This window comes from Heterodontus francisci, chromosome 1 (assembly GCF_036365525.1).
Source record: "Heterodontus francisci isolate sHetFra1 chromosome 1, sHetFra1.hap1, whole genome shotgun sequence".
NCBI lineage: Eukaryota > Metazoa > Chordata > Chondrichthyes > Heterodontiformes > Heterodontidae > Heterodontus > Heterodontus francisci.
In genome coordinates this window covers 86,012,894-86,030,361 of record NC_090371.1, presented here as the reverse complement: position 1 = coordinate 86,030,361, position 17,468 = coordinate 86,012,894, and the positions used below count along the sequence as shown (strand labels likewise).

Here is a 17,468-nt window from a genome sequence, read left to right as displayed (position 1 = left end):
AATCCTTTTCTTTTAGTTAATACCTGTTATATTTTTATTTCTGGTTGCAGGTTCTTTGGCAAGTTTGGCAATCTCAGAATCAATAAAAGACCTGACAAGATACATCAATAATTTCTTCACTTCATTCATGTATGGAGTCCACTTTGAAAATAGACCAAAGCTTCTTAAATCTGGTTTTGAAAGACGCAGTTTGAAGAAGAAATCAGAAAGCCATTGCATGGTCTCCAGCACCTGTTTGGGAAAACAAAATTCAAACTACTTTCTGTTCATAATGTGTATTTTTCTTACTGATTCCATCTCAAAATATTTAAACGTTAAAAAAAATCACCAAATCCTGCGCTTGAAATGTCATTTTTTTGAAAAGAAAATCTTCCATTCCCCTCTCTGATAGGTATGTTAGTTTGCTAGAGTGACTTGAATTTTGACAAGCTGAATCCCCCTTTTCTCATCCCCAAGTTTTCTTGTGTTTCGGCAAGTTGGTTTGAGACCCACATTGTATCCCTCAAGTGCCCATCCAATTTCCTTTTGAAACCATTCGTTGTCTCCACTTGCACCCCCCTAGTAGGCATTACCAACTGCTGCATAAAAAAGTTCTTCCTCACATCCTCCCTGCATCTCTTGCCCAAAACCGTAAATCTGTGTCCCTTAGTCCTTATACCATCAGTTAATGGGACTAGCTTTTCTTTGTCTACCGTAGAGGCCTGCTCAGGTTGGGAAAAAAGAACCCGACCCGAACCACAGCATACCCGAGCCCAACCTGGCCCGAGTCCCTCTGATTTTGCCAAGCCCGACCCGACCCAACTCGACTTGACCATCCCGTTACTTACTTTCTGACTGTGAAGCTCCATGAAGCTGCAGCGCATGCACGATGATGTCATAATGACGCCACTCGCTCACTGCGCAGACTCAGTTTCGTCCCGGACTCCCAGCTCAGGTAAGATTTTTATTTTTAATACTTACCAGCAGAGCACTTACCGTGTCTGTCCGGCCTGGCCCGACCCTGAAGATGATCCCAACCCAATCCGAACCAGACACGTGTTGTTGGGTCCCGTCGGGTTCGGGTCAGGTAGCAGGCCTCTAGTCTACTGTATTCAAACCTGTAATAATCTTGTACACCCATATCAGATCGCCCCTCAATTTTCTTTGCTGCAAGAAGAACAATCCAAGCTTCTCCAACCTAAGCTAAAATCCCTCAACCCTGGAATCATTCTGGTAAATCTTCTCTGCACCCTCTCAAGAACCCTCACATCCTTCTTAAACTGTGGTAACCAGAAATGGACATAACACTCTAACCAGAGCTTTATAACAGTTCAGCATAACCTCCATGATTTTGTACTCAATACCTCTATTTATGAAGCCCAATATCTCATGTGTTTCGTTAACTACTCCCTCAATATGTCCTACTACCAAATGTTCAGCCCTCAAGGGTAGAAGCTACCAGATCAGTTTTAACTGAGCATTGCTTGATGGAGAAACACTTTGGTAGGAGCATGGGGTTTCTATCTGTCCAGTCATCTACAGTAAACAGTCAAATTCACAGTTCATTGCACTAGTGAATTGTACCAAGACTCACTTCTGTAGCCTCAGATATGAGATATTTGTCATTCTCATTCAGCTTGATGAGCACCTTTATACAATGACCCAGCATATTACAAAGATGTAATTAGTGATGAAGGATGATTTGCCAGTATAACAAGCTACTGATCTAATTATGCATTTGCCGAATGCACCAAGCTTTACTACAGTGGTAAGCTATTCCTCAGAAACTATCCATCTTATTTGAAGTAAAACTTATTTTTGCGCGACAGTCCCCACCAGTTAAAGTGGGCGTGTTTGTGCAAATGCAATGTGCCTGCTACATGCAGTGTAAAAAGCACAGAGTTCCGTCTCTCCACTTCTCTCCCTCTTGCAGCAGCTGTAAAATAAAGCATTTGAATATGTTGCTCTTCTCAAATGCATGAAGCATTTATACTAAATTCTTCTCTATGCTTTTTTTTTAATAAACACGAGGTATAACATGGCTGCACAATATGCCCATACGAATTAGATGCAATAAATTCCACTCATTAGGAGTGACAGGCACTTAAAGCTTCTTTTGTTTTCGGTTTACCAATATATTTATGTAAAATATTCCTGACTGCAGATAAGCAATATGAAGTGAAAGCTTTTCACCTTATTCAGCTACTGAGAGGTGCCTTTTCATAAGCAATTCCAAATGCAGTACTAGCAAAAGTATTAGTCAACTTTCCTGTAAGTATTCTGTGATTCTGATTCTGTAATTCTATTTGAGTGAAACAGAAGTAGTAAATTTAGTTTCAGATGTAAATGTACTGAAACTAATGGAAACTACCTATGTAAACTTGTCATGCTGTCATTACACCCTCTCGCCTGTGGACCTAGAAATTTATAATGCAGTTTTTAAAACTGAGAATGTACAACTTTTAACACACGAGTTGTGTTTGCTTGCCCCAGGCAATTATCCCCCATTCTTTAACTCCACTCCACCTGAAGATTGTACTTGGTATCGACTCCCCTTATAAATGCATATTTGAAAACTTGAAAAAGATTACAAAGTAATTACCTCACTGCAAAACTTAAAATTGGGACAGGAATCCCAAAACATTATTTCATATAAATGGTAGTCCAAAATTCTCTCCCCTAAAAGGCCTGGTTAATTGCCATTTTCAAGTCTGAGATCGATAGGTAAGAGTATCAGGCAGTATGGAGAAAAGGCGGGTAAATGGACCTTAAGTACAGATCAGCCATGATCTAACTGAATTGTTTGAGAGGCTAGCCCTATCTTCAGAAAGACATGATTTTTTTGGGTGGTGGTGGAGGTTCTTTTCCAATTGGCACTTTTCAGCCCAAACAAATATACCACAATTTTCACTTAAGATCTGAAGAAATCTTTTTGGGGAAGGGTTCCTTTTCCAGGTTTCTCCCAAGTCATGTGCCACTCATTTATAATGCTCGGGTACTGTTAATGCTACTTTGGAATTGGCCACTAGGAGCTACTAAAGAACTACACAGTGAGATTTACCTTCTCAGCCTTCACCTTCCATCCTGACAGTATGGCTGAGATCTGGAATTTCCAAGGCAACTGTGGGTCTGAACATCATCCTACCTCTCCATCGTTTAATTGCTGAGCCATTAAACCTCATTTTGTTTTGATTTATTAGTGAAGATTTAGAGACTTTGCTCAGCAAAACCTCCATTTTGTTCTGTTAAGCACACAGGCAAAGAAAGGTATGTGAATCATCATTCTAGTTTGGTTGTAGTACTATTTTTAAACTCCAAATCATTAATATCGTATTGAATAGAACTAATATTATAGCAATAGTGATGAATTAAGGATAGGATATGGGGCATGTGGAGAGGAAAAGACTAAGAAACAAACAAGATGACAAATGTAGCAGAGACAGGGTAAAAGAGGAGAAAATAGCAAAAGAGAAAGAAATCAAGGGATTAAAGATGTAAAACATAGTGGGGGGGAAGAAAGAAAGATGAGACTAAAATGAAAGTGATTGCAAGGAAGAAAAATAGGGAGAATAATAAGGATACTTGGAATTAAAAATGATGCAAGAAATTTCAGAAACAATCCCAGAACAGTGTTTGGATATTCTGGGGGTGGGTTATTCCCCCATTTTTCTCAGGTTGGAATACAGTTGGTAGACTTGGTATTACCTGCTCAAATGAGAGGTTGATCTTTTGAGAACTTTGGGTTTCCGCACATCTCACAATTCTGGGCTCATGTTCATCTTCAGAGATACAATTTAAGGTTTTCAGAGCAACCTTCCAGCAGTCAGGGTTCAACTTTTGTTCTGAAGAGCCTTAACCAGAAAGAAAAAGAAAAGTGGACAAAATTTTTTTTCAGCAAAAGCTCTTCCAATTCAGCACTACTACCCTGCATTAATTATCATTCGTACATCTAGTAAGCTACTACACAATTAACTATACCATCAATGATGCAAAAAAAAAACTTAATGCAACTGCCACTGAGACACTAAATTGAAACTGCAGCCTCAACTTTTATTTGCCTTCAGATTTCATGAATAGCAAGAGTTTATCTGGTTATAAGGCTGAGAAATCAGAAGGCAGCATACAGCTGAATTTTTTTTTGTTGCAGGAAGGCATGTTGGGGTGGAGAGGAAGGGATTACAGGAATACTACTTTAAAACTAACACAAGTTTAGAAGAATTAATGCTCATTTAATACTGACAGGACTGAGGTATATAAGAATATAGTTAACTATCAAAACATAAAAATACTTCCAAGCAAAATCATTATTATCTGTCCAATATTCTATACTATTCTGTAACGCAGGTCAGATAACAGCTTGACATACAGGAGCAAAATATCAATTACTTCCTGAGAGTGTTTATCTGGGCAGCAAAATCCCAATGAGATTCACAATTCAGTCTGATAAATGTGTTCTGGTTTTGACTGGTCAACTGGATAAGCATATCTAAATCATTCAGATTTATCACCTAAAAATGTTATCTTCCATCATTGAGAAAATTCCTGCTAATAAGAAGCAACTTACTCTGCATCAGAAGTCTGAGGAAGTCACTGTAGTGATCAGGGAACTGATATTGTAGAACATACATCCAGTGCTTGCAAAAAATGTTAAAAGCCATTTGAATTTCTTCCTCTGGTTGAAAGCCACACAAACTAAGGGCTAAATGAATAATTTCCAGTAGCCGGGTCCGTTCAGACATAACTGGCTTGGTAGAATTCAGCCATAATATAAGGTCAAACTGCAATACAAAAATGGAAGTCAACTTTTATCTTGGGAATGTGGTAGAATCCTAATTCTTGATTGATGTATCTTCATGTAGCATATGAGTATAGTCAACTTTACCTTTAATAGTTTCTGGGGAAACCACATGTTGGGCATGAAAATAGCTTGATATTCTACATAGGTGGTATTGCATGCCATTGGAAAACCATCAGCTCCAAGCTCCATATCATGTACATAGCAACTTGTATATAAACTGCATTGGGGGATTAAAATCAAAGAATTCCCTTCTATACGCCATTGTGAGAGCAACATCAGTAAATCTGATAAAGGTGTTCAAAATCATGAGGGGTCTGGACAGAGCAGATAGGAAGAAACTGTTCTCATTGGTGAAAGGGTCGAGAAGGACACCGATTTAAGGTGGTGTTCTTGTTGTGTCACTACACCTTTCCTTGCCACTGTTCCACGCAGGCTCTGGCTCGAGAGTTGAAGACCTCCAGATCTTCAGGGCTGCATGGCGCTGGTAGCAGAAGGCATTCAAGGAGATGTTTAATCATTTGGGATCCCTCTCCAGTCACAGTCGACAGAATTCATTTGACTTCTGCTTAGTGGCCAACACCAGTCCTGAGGTGACTGAGACATAGGCAAGTAGGCCATGTTTCGCTGGCTCCTGATGGGAGAGATTTCTCTGGGTCATTAGACAACTTGTGAGCCTTCTTCTGTAGATGTGACGACCAATCAGCAAGGCGGTAACTGTGGAGTTACAACCTAGGAGCTGGACAGTATGTAAGAAGCTGCCCATTGACATCAGCCTCTTGGTTGTTGGCCCTTTCTGGCAGAGGATGACGACGGTCACTGGTCTGCTTTGACCTTTCTACTCTTGATGTATCTTGCCTCCTTGTGCGGGTGGAGCAACACCAGCAAGTTGGTACAGATCTTACACTTTACTAGGTTTCAGGTGGCCAGTAATAGCTCTGCAAGCTGTGTCGAGGACAGAATCCAACCTCAAAATGGGGAGTGTCCTCAGACTGGGAAGGCATTATTGAGTTGCCGAGTAGCACAGGGTAAGGGCAGTTGTTCATATTGTTCTCAGGCCAGCTTTCCTAAGATGATGTTTTTGGCTGCCATTTTTACCTTTACTTTGATGACATGATCTTTGAAGCTTAGGGTGCGATCTAGCATTAATCCAAGGTGTACTGGCTTGAAGTTGTGTGCCAGCATTCTTCCATACCAACGTACTTTGCATATCTATTTCTAAAATGAAAAAAAAAACTGATCTGGGGCCACAGAAGGAATGTTCATGCAGCGGTGCCCGTCAGGCTTTGTTTAGTCTGCGAAACCTTCTACAATGCTACATCCAACTTTCGAGCAATTTAAGGCGATTGGCAAAAGAACCAGAGACGATATTAAGAAAAACCTTTTTTTTTTACAAAGCGAATGGTTAGGATCTGGAATACACTGCCAGAGCATATGATGGAGGCAGATTCAATCGTGGCTTTTCAAAAGGGAATTGCATAACTATCTGAAGAGAAAAAATTTGCAGGGCTACGGTGAAAAGGTAGGGGAGCAGGACCAGCTGAGTAGCTCCTACAGAGAGCCGGCATGGACACAACAGGCTGAATGGCCTCCATGTGTCCTGTAAACATTCGATGATTCTATGCTTACCACAAGGACTGCAGATGCACAAAGAGAAGGACTCAAGGAAAGTCTTGATTAGGCGAGGAAAATTCAAGAAAAGGATAGATGATTACGAGCTTGTTTACAAGCCCAAACCCTTTGTCGATCACTCCCACAAACCCAAGGAGAGAAGGTGGGAGGGTGAAAAGAAGGCAAGTAGCCGGCAACACAAAGGGACAGCTGGGAATGTCCCGGGATCTCCTCCTCAGGCCAGAAAGGAAGATGCTGAGGGTGGAAGTGAGGTCCACAAGCCTCAGTGTTACCGTTGTCACGAGGTGGGACACCTTTGTGCAGAATGCTGGAAGTTGTGAGGTAAATTCATAGGACCTATTGGGGTACACAAAATCACTACAGAGAAAGGGGCCCTGACTGAGAGTACGACAGATCAAGCTGTAGCTCTGACTGCAGCTGTAAGGCCAAGTACAAAAACCACTGAGTGCAGGGGTTGTGAGTAATATACCTGAGAGTTACAGGGAATTCTTGTCAAAAGGAAAAGTAACTCCTTATCCCTCAAGTGATGCAGGCAAACCTACAGTTATACTTAGGGATACAGGAGCCACCCAAACTCTTTCGTTGGGGAAAGGCATAACTTGTCCACCAGAGTGTGCACTGAATGCCAAAGTTTTAGTGAATGGTATCGGCGGGGAGTATATACCCGCATTTTGTATCGGGTGTACCGACAGTGTGAGCTAATGCCTGAAACGGTAACTGTAGGAGTTGTCCATAGTTTGCCTGCAGACAGAGTTGACCTACTCCTAGGGAATGATTTGGCCGGAGCAAAGATAGTAGCTTCTCCAGTAGTCATGGAAAGACCAAGTGAAGTCAAAGAGACAGAATAGTTGCAGGAAAAGGAACCAGGAATTTTTCCTTCATGTGTAGTGACCCGAGCATTGGCTAAACAAGTTCCATGGTCAGAGGTAAAATTGGCACCACAGACAGATAGTCGGATATCTGAAACTTTTTTGGTGGATTTGGATAATCCAAAGGGAATGTTCAATTATTCTTCTCTGACCAAGGCTCAGCAAGCTGATCCAGAGTTAAATAAGGTGGCACAATTAGCTTTAATGGAAGCTGAGGCAAAGGGAGTTCCAGAAGGCTACTATATTAAAAAAATGGGATTCTGATGAGCAAGTGGAGACCTCCTCACAGACCTGTGGATGAGGAATGGATGGTAGTTCACCAGATAGTGGTACCGCCTAAGTATTGCTGGGAAATATCGCCATGAAATTCTTATAGCAGGACACGTGGGGATCAGGAAGACCCAATCATATATAAGTCGACATTTGTACTGACCAAATCTTTCCAAGGACGGGGTAGAGTTTTGTAAAACATGCCATACATGCCAGATTGTGCGAAAACCGCAACCTGCCATAAAACCGGCACCTTCAATCCCCGTACCAGTTTTTGGGGAACCATTTAGCAGGGCATTGGTAGACCGTGTAGGACATTTACCTAAAACAAAAGCACGTCACCAATATATATTCACTATCATGGATATGGCTTCTCGGTTCCCAGAGACCAGTCCCTTGAGAACAATTTCTGCTAAGGTAGTGGTAGAGAAGTTAACCCGGTTCTTCACTAGATGTGGATTACTGATGGAGAATCAGTCGGATCAAGGTTCCAATTTTATGTCCAAAATTTTCCGGGAAGTTATGTAGAATTTGGGTATAACACAGTTAAAGTCTTCAGCATACCACCCAGAGATACCATCCATCAGACCCTCAAAATGATGATCAGGCATAATGCCATGAATATCCCCATGATTAGGATAAAAGGCTAGAATTTCTTTTGGTTTCCTAGGGATTCACCTAATGAGCCTATGAGTTTTAGTCCTTTTGAATTAGTTTATGGACATGAGATAAGAGGTCCTCTAAAACTAATTAAAGAAAGGTTTTTCGAAATAAAAACAAGAAATGCTGCAAATACTCAGCAGGTCTGGCAGCATCTGTGGAGAGAGAAGCAGTGTTAATGTTTCAGGTTTAGTGACCCTTCTTCAGAATTAGCATAAATTAGAAATTTGAAAGGTTTTAAGGAAGTAAAGCAGGGGTGGGGCAAGAGATAACAAAGGAGAAGGTGTAGATAGGACAAGGTCACAGAGAATAACTGACCAGAAGGTCATGGAGCAAAGGCAAACAATATGTTAATGGTGTGTTGAAAGACCAAGCATTAGTACAGATAAAGCGTTAATGGACTGAAAACTGAACAGCCACAAGCACAAACATGAAAAGAAAACAGTGGGTAGGCAAACTGAACAAGCTAAGATAAAATAAAATAAACACAAAAAAAATTATAAAAAAGAAAAAAAATAACTAAAAATAAAAGTAAAATGGGGGGCCCGTCATGCTCTGAAATTACTGAACTCAACGTTCAGTCCGGCAGGCTGTAGCGTGCCTAATCGGTAAATGAGATGCTGTTCCTCAAGCTTGCGTTGATGTTCACTGGAATACTGCAGCACTCCCAGGACAGAGATGTGAGCATGAGAGCAGGAGGGAGTGTTGAAATAGCAAGCAACCAGAAGCTCGGGGTCATGCTTTAGGACTGAGCGGAGGTGTTCCGCAAAGCATTTAGTCTCCCCAATGTAGAGGAGACCATATTGTGAGCAGCGAACACAGTATACTACATTGAAAGAAGTACAAGTAAATCGCTGCTTCACCTGAAAGGAGTGTTTGGGGCCTGGAATAGTGAGGAGAGAGGAGGTAAATGGACACGTATTACACCTCCTGCAATTTCAGGGGAACGTGCCATGGGAAGGGGACGAGGTGGTGGGGGTAATGGAGGAGTGGACCAAGGTGTCACGGAGGGAACGATCCCTTCAGAATGCTGATAGGGGAAGGGAGGGGAAGATGCGTTTGGTAGTGGCATCACGTTGGAGGTGGCGGAGGATGATCCCTTGGATATGGAGGCTGATGGGGTGGAAAGTGAGGACAAGGGGAACCCTGTCGCGGTTCTGGGAGGGAGGGGAAGGGGTGAGGGTAGGACATGGTTGAGGGCCCTGTCAACCACAGTGGGGGTGGGGGGGAATCCTCGGTTGAGGAAAAAGGAAGACATATCAGAAGCGCTGTCATGGAAGGTAGCATCATCAGAGCAGATGTGTCGGAGATGGAGAAACTGGGAGAATGGAATGGAGTCCGTACAGGAGGCAGGGTGTGAAGAAGCGTAGTCGAGGTAGCTGTGGGAGTTGGTGGGCTTATAATGGATATTAGTAGACAGCCTGTCCCCAGAGATGGAGACAGAGAAGTTGAGGAAGGGAAAGGAAGTGTCGGAAACGGACCATGTGAAGGTGAGAGAAGGGTGGAAATTAGAAGCAAAGTTGATAAAGTTTTCCAGTTTGGGGCGGGAGCAGGAAATGGCACCAATACCGTCATCAATGTACCGGAAAAAGATTTGGGGAGGGGGCCTGAGTAGGACTGGAACAAGGAATGTTTGACAATATCCCACAAAAAGACAGGCATAACTAGGACCCATGTGGGTACCCATAGCAACACCATTTACTTGAGGAAGTAAGTGGAGTTGAAGGAGAAGTTGTTCAATGTGAGAACAAGTTCAGCCAAGGGGAGGAGGGTGGCGGTGGATCGGGACTGGTTGGGCCTCTGTTCAAGGAAGAAGCGGAGAGCCCTCAAACCATCCTGGTGGGGGATGGAGGTGTAAAGGTTTTTCGATCGCCGGAAAAAGAATCGGCTGTGTCATATCAATATGTTGAAACAATATCATCGTTAGGAGGAGGATAAGCAAGCACAGATAGGCCAGGTAGTAGGGACAGTGAAGGATGAATTGTGAGGATGAGGCAGAAGGAGGCCTAGACCATTCTCAAATTGAACCTCCTACTATCTGGTTAGCTAACACTGAATTAGGGAGATTGAACACTATGCTTTTCTATTTAGATGCAGAAGAGAAGATCTAACAAGGTTACTCACGGCATTTGAGTCTGTAGGGACAAATCAGGATGTATAACATTAGCAATACATGATATGGATGTAGGGTAATCCTTTCCTATAAAACAGCATCCTTATCACTTAAGTCCAGAGAAACAGGCCCAGGTAAAAGCAGAAATCCAATACACACTGGAAAACCATCTAATGAACCCAGTCAAACCAGCTGGAGTTCCCCAGTGGTGTTAATGCCTAAACCTGACGGTTCAACTAGATTCTGCACAGATTACAGAAACGTTAATGCAGTAACAAAGACAAACTCCTACCCAATTCCTCGCTTGGAAGACTGTATTATCAGACTGGGCAATGCCATGTTTCTTACAAAAATAAATTTATTAAAGGGATAGCGGCAGGATCCTTTAACACCGCGAGCTAAAGAAATATCGGCTTTTGTCATACCAGATGATTTTTTCCAATGCCGAGTGATGCCATTCGGGCTAAAAAAAATGCCCCAGCCACTGTTCAGTGACAATGAACCAAGTGGTAGCCAGTGTTCCTAACTGTGTGGTTTACCTCGACGATGTGTTGGTATAAAGTGACACTTGGAAGGACCACTTGGAACAACTAGAAGCTCTGTTTAGAAAATTACAATCAGCTTATTTAGTGGCAAACTTTACCAAAAGTAAATTTGCAAAAGCCAGAGTGACCTACCTCAGGCCCTAGTAGGGCAAGGACAAGTGTTGCCAAGAACAGCAAAAGTACAAGCATTAGTGGAGTTCCCCACCTATAGGACTAAGCGAGAAATCATGAGGTTCTTGGGGATGCATGGTTTCTACTGCAAGTTTGTACCAAATTTTAGAACAAGAGCTGCTCCACTGACAGATTTGCTACAAAAGAAGAAAACCAAGGTAGTGTGGTCAGGGGAGTGTCAAGTATCCTTTGAGAGGCTGAAAGCCATTTTGATTACTGAATCAGCATTGGCTGCTCCAAATTTCACTAAGCCCTTCAAGGTAGCAATTGATGCTAGTGACCTGGGGTCAGTGCAGTCCTGTTACAAGATGAAGAACCAGGCATAGAAAGGCCAGTGGGTTACTTTTCCAAAAAGCTAAATTGACACTAAAAAAGATATTCAACTGTAGAAAAAGAAACCCTAGGCTTATTACTAGCTCTTAAGCATTTTGAGGTGTATATCTGCCATGACTACAGACACACACTGGCACATACTGATCATAACCCCTAGCCTTTGTGGAAATATTAATAAACCAGAATGCAGACTATTCGATGGAGTTTACTATTGCAATCTTATCACGTAAGGATTATCCACATTGTGGAAAAAAATCATGTAATTGCAGATGATTTGTCTGGGATTTAACTTTGCTTTGAGTTATCTGAGTGCAAAGATGGTACAAAGCAGAACTGTATTAGCTATAGATAAAGAGTGAATGAGTATGAGTGTTAAAATTTGATTTAAAATATTTTTCATCTTTTTTTTCCACTCTTTGGAAATTGAAAATGGCATTTCATTCCTCCAAGGATGGAAGTGTTATGACGGTGCTTCTATATTTTCTGTTCAGTTTTTTTTTTGAGGACTCGTGTTTTAGAAGAATGGACATTGTTTTATTTGGGAAAACTGCAAAGGATTCCATTGATGCTTTTTTCACTGGGGCCATTGCAAGGATGCAGAGGTTTTGTTTGAAAACAACATTTACTGGAAGTCACCTGTCTTCAGATAAATACCCAGCAGGGGCTTTTTGACTTGTGGGAGACGTTCACTGTGAAGTGATAGGTCAAGAGGCTCGACTCTTGAGATTCTTTTTGGTTTTGCTTTGGACAGCGTGTTGGGGTGTGAACTGTTTTGAAGGCAGTTGGAGAAAAACAGCCAAGAGAGCAGAAACCATCAGCACCCTCTTCCATCTCTGAGCACTTCCTGAGAATCAATTGTAAGAAATAGAGAAACTGATGCTGCATTTCTCCTGAAAAGCCTGCCAGAAAGTGCTGCTGTCGCATTTCTCCTGGAAAGCCTGCCAAACTCATCTTCAACGTTGCCTTCACTGTCGCTGGGTCAAAATCCTGGAACACCCTTCCGGACAGCACTGTGGGTGTACCTATACCCTAAGCACTGCAGCGGTTCAAGAAGGCAGTTCACCACCACCTTCACAAGGGCAATTAGGGATGGGCAACAAATGCTGGCGTAGCCAGCGACGCCCACATCCCACGAGTGAATAAAAAAAAGAGGTGGTAGAAGGAATATTTTGAAGATATATACAATATATGCAGCATGGTGGATGAATCAATTCTGGAGAAAGCATCCCTGACAAATGGAGGCAAGTTGATAGCAGAATTCTTAGAAGATAAAGTGTAGATTTCTATTCATAGTTTAAACAGAACGAGGTTCCTGTTATCGATAAGATAACTGCGGAGCTGTTACAAAGGAGCATACTGTGAAAGTGATGCAAAGGCTGTTCAACAAAATTTGAAGAGCAAGTACCTGAAGACTGGGGAAAGGCAATAACAACACCCTATCTTCAAAATAAGAGATAACAGCAACGAAGCTAGTCAAACTGATGAAACCATCAAGTCCCGGAGTGCTCATCTAAGTGGACTGACACAATTCTGTTAGTTGCAGATCAACAGTTGTTTTCAGACAAGGAAGCACACTGTTGCCAGTTTTATTTGATTTAGTGCTGGAAATAATAATGAATCTTACACTAAATTATGATATTGGAGTCTACTTCTGGGGCTTGATTTTAAACAATCTCAAATTACAGCAACATCTAAAAAAGATTTGCAGAGACTAACTGATGAGTGACTGGAGAGTAGAAAATTTGGATTACACATTAACAAAGACAACAAAGGTCATGTCATTTGGGAAGCATCAGGAAGATGCACACATTACAATTGGAAGAGCTGAAGTTGAAGAGGTCGAAATGTTGGTATACCTTGATAGGTTAGTCGCAAATAATGAGAGTTCTGAAGAAGACATCAAAGAAAGATTTGATTTATTTCTGCTGCTTTTGAAAGAGTAAGTATGAGACGGAAGACGAAAGATTTTTCTGGTAAAAACGAAGTTAAGAGTTTACGAAGTGACGTTTATCCCTATATTATTATACGGATTTGAATGTTGGAATAAGAGAAAAGCTGACAAGGAAAAGTTGGTTGAGAGGAGTCAAAGAATGGCTACAGCACAGAAGGCGGCCATTCGGCCGTCATGTGCATGCCGGCTCTCTACAAGAGCAATACAGCTAGTCGCACTCCCTCATCCTTTCCCTGTAGCCCTGCAAATTTTCCCTTTTCAGGTGCTTATTCAATTTCCTTTTGAAAGTCACAACTGAATCCTGGGGAAATGGTGGCGTAGTGATAATGTTACTGAACTAATAATCCAGAGGCCCAGGGTAATACCCGGGGACACAGGTTCAAACCCCGTGGCAGCTGGTGGAATTTAATTTTTCTTTTAACAAATTCAATTAATTAATAGAAGTTTGACATTCAGTAATGGTGGAAACTATTCATCATTGTAAAAAAAAAATCTGATTCGCTCATGTCCTTTAGGGAAGGAAATCTGCCATCCTTACCTGGTCTGGCTTACATGTGACTCCAGACCTACAGCAATGTAGTTGACTCTTAATTGCCCTCTGAAATGGCCTAGCAAGCCACTCAGCTGTCAAGAGCAATTTAGGGATGGGCAACAAATGCCGGCCTTGCCAGAAACACCCACATCCCATGAAAAAATATAAAGCTGCTCCCCACAAACCTCTCAGGCAATGCATTGCAGACCCTAACTACTCGTTGCATAAAATAGTTATTCCTCATGTCATCTTTGATTTTTTTCCAGCATCACCAAAAATCTCGTGTCCTCTGGTTCTCGACCCTTCCACCAATGGGAACAATTTCTATCCCCTCATGATTTTGAATACCTCCATCAAATCTTCTTTCAACCTTCTCTTCTCTAAAGAGAACAGCCCCAGTTTCTCCAACCTATCCATGGAACTGAAGGCCCTCATCCCTGGAACTATTCTCAAATCTTTTCTGCACTAAAGCTATCACAGCCTTCCTAAAGTATGGTGCCCAGAATTGGACACAATATCCAAGTTTAGGCTGAACTAGTGTTTTATAAATGTTCATTATAACTTGCTTGTTTTTGTACAGTATTTATAAATAAAGCCTAGGATCCTGCTTGCCTTTTTTTACCACTTTATCAATCTGCTCTGCCACGTATAAAAATTTGTCCCTCTAGAAGGTTGAAAAGAATCAAAATTGATATAAGAACGTGGCTTGTGTTAAGACCAAAGGAGAGGGGTCTAGGGGTTCCCTTTCAGCCTTTGCCTGGTTTAACCGTAACAGGGTTTAATTTTAAAGCACAGAGTGTTTTTAGCTCCCCCTTAGTGAATCCTTGTTCACTGCTCCAACTGTAAGGAAAATAAATCAAACAGGTTTCCTTAGATTTAAACAAGAAAGGTAGAAGTTTATTAATCTTAAACTCAAATCCGGTCAACGACTATGAATATGTGACGCGACCTCGCTAGCATGCATACGTGATAAACACACACGCAGACAGAGACAGAAAAAGTAGAAGGAATAAAGCGGACACGTTTGAGACAATATCTGGTAGTTACAGTCCTTTAAGTTCAATGTGGAGTCTTTGGTTGCAGGTAAGTCTGGCAATTCGTTGGGGCCCAGTTCACACTTCAACTTGTTCCAATGTAGGAACCTTTTCTCTCGAGGTTTACGTGTCTTCTGTGGGTCTGGTGGCTTTGGAGAAAACAAGACAGCCAGCCAGGCGAGAGACTTGCTTGTTTCAGCTTCAGTTGCACACAGCCTTCTGAATTCAAACTGTCCTGTGGCTAGTTCAAAAAAACCTGCCAGTTAGTCATATGACCAGCTGGTTTAACGAGTCCTGGCTCTGTGGATTGTAGCATCTTAGCAGGGCCTGTAATGTGCTTCCTCATACCTTCAATGTCTGGTGATCAAAATTTATCTTGGTTAATTGGAGCAGGGAATAGTCATTTGTCTCCACAAGCATTGTCTGTTAGTATGCAAATTTTTTTCCAACCAAGTGTCTGGTGGTCTTTTTAACAAGTCCCTTCTTCACTCCAGCAACAGTTTAAGATCTAAGCTGATATGACAAAATTAATATGCCTCATTCTTGGCAGGTGGGGATCTGTATGATACTTGGAAAAGAAATAACAGTTATATAGAAAATCCAAGAAAGTCAACTGCAATAGTTTGGGCATGCTTCAAGAATGGAAACCACTAGATACCTTGTATGGCCCTGCACAAAGAGGTACATGGAACATGAAGCCTAGGAAGACCAAGGAAGCATTGAATAGAGAATATCAAAAGTGACTCGTCACAGAAAGAGATACAGATGACTGTTCAGAAACAAAAATACAGTGAATTAATTCAACCCCAACATTGCTGAAGCAATGGGTGGGAATTTAGTGCTGGTAACTCAGTTATCTACAGAGTCTACTCTCGTGTATCCTTTTAGGGTCTAAGTTTTTCTAACCTATTTGCATAATTTAGTCCTCTAACACTTGGGATCAACCCTCACAGCCCTTCTCTGTAGCACTTACAGAGTTTGGATTTTTCCTTGCTTTAGTGGCCAGTGAATACAGTTCTCAAGCTGTAGCCTGACAGTACTAGCTCAATGACTTCAAACATGTACACTACTGACTGGCAATATAGCTCTGCATCCAGCTTTCTTTGTTGGTTTCTAAAATGATTGAACATGCTAAATATTATCACTGACTGATCTCTTACCTCCACTCCACAGCCCTTAAGTATGTTCCCGTTTACTTCCACCAACTCTCAACTCCTTGTACGCCTCGGTATTGAATTTCATATCCAAAGCTGACTTTAAAAAAACCTAAATACTTGCATCAATTTCAAAAAGGATTAATTTACCAATGTGAATAGAAAAACATTAGCAGCAGTTTACTAACTGATTTAGTAGTAAGAAAGCAGAACATGAGGATAAAAAGGGGAAAAAAAATTGCTGGGAGGGAATAGGGCAATGAAGAGAGGTTTGTTTTAATCCAGAAGGGTAAAATTAAAAGGGGTCAATGGGAAACTCTCCAGTGACTGGGGTCACACCTTAAACAAAGAAAAATGGTTATGGTTGTCGGAGGCCATTCACCACAGCCCCCCGACGTCACTGCAGGTGATCACATCGTCTTCAGCAGTTTCATCAATGACATTCCCTTTTCATAAGGTAAGGAATGGGTTCTTTTCTGGTGATTCCACAGTGTTTTGCTCCATTTGCAACTCCTCCGATAATGAAGCAGCAATGCTTGGATTGATGAGTGACAAGTAATGACTGTAAGTATTGGGCCTACTGCTCTTTTTGATACATAATAATACTAACCCAAACTTGTGTATACAGAGCATAATTTCAAAGTTTGCAGATGACAAGAAACTCAAATGTAGCAAACAATGGGGAGGATAGTAACAGACTTCAGGAGGACATGGACTGCTGATAAGGTCAGGCACATGGCAAATGAAATGTAATGCCAAGAGGTATGAAATGATGCATTTTGTCAGGAAGAATGAAGAGAGGCAATATGAACTCAATAGTACAATTTTAAAAGGAGGTGCAAGAACAGAGACACCTTTGAAGGTGGTAGTATGTTAAAAAGCATGAGATTTTTGGCTTGATTAATCGAGGCATAAAATACAAAAGCAAGGAAGTTATGTGATGGGCCAAATGAACATAAGAAATAGGAGCAGGAGTAGGCTATGCAACTCCTCGAGCCTGCTCCATTTAATATCATGGCTGATCTAATTATGACCTTCACTCCACTTTCTTGCCTGCCTCTAACAACCCTCGATTCCCTTGTAGATCAAAAATCTGGTTAACTCAGCTTTGAATATATTCAATGACCCAGCCTCCACTATTCTCTGGGGAACAGATTTTCAAAGATTAGCAACTCACGGAGAGAAGAGATTCCTCCTAATCTCTGTCTTAAAAAGGAGACACCTTATTTTGAAACTGTGCCCCCTAGTTCTAGATTCCTCCATGAGGGGAAACATCCTCTCAACATCTATCCTGTTAAGATCCCGAGAATCTTATATGCTTCAATAAGATAACCTCTCATTCTTCTAACATCGAATGAGTATAGGCACAATCTGCTCAACCTTCCCTCACAAGACAACCCCGTCATCCCAGGAATCAGCCTCGTAAACCC

At 41.6% G+C, this 17,468-nt stretch overlaps 1 protein-coding gene and 1 long non-coding RNA gene across 2 annotated transcripts in view; one reads left to right on the top strand and one right to left on the bottom strand.

The window, feature by feature from the left end:
- The window catches only part of LOC137370411 (uncharacterized), a 169,963-nt gene extending 168,052 nt beyond the window's left edge, over positions 1-1,911 (top strand). The window contains exon 4 of the long non-coding RNA XR_010975133.1: positions 51-1,911. This is a non-coding gene — a long non-coding RNA (uncharacterized lncRNA). The remainder of the gene's footprint in view (positions 1-50) is intronic.
- The window catches only part of epg5 (ectopic P-granules autophagy protein 5 homolog (C. elegans)), a 229,378-nt gene that overhangs the window by 42,377 nt on the left and 169,533 nt on the right, over positions 1-17,468 (bottom strand). Inside the window, exons 31-33 of the mRNA XM_068032710.1 lie at positions 4,544-4,757; positions 3,685-3,830; positions 24-231 (exon numbers count right to left, since the gene is read on the bottom strand). Of these exons, the coding sequence (XP_067888811.1) occupies positions 24-231; positions 3,685-3,830; positions 4,544-4,757 (568 nt within the window). The remainder of the gene's footprint in view (positions 1-23; positions 232-3,684; positions 3,831-4,543; positions 4,758-17,468) is intronic.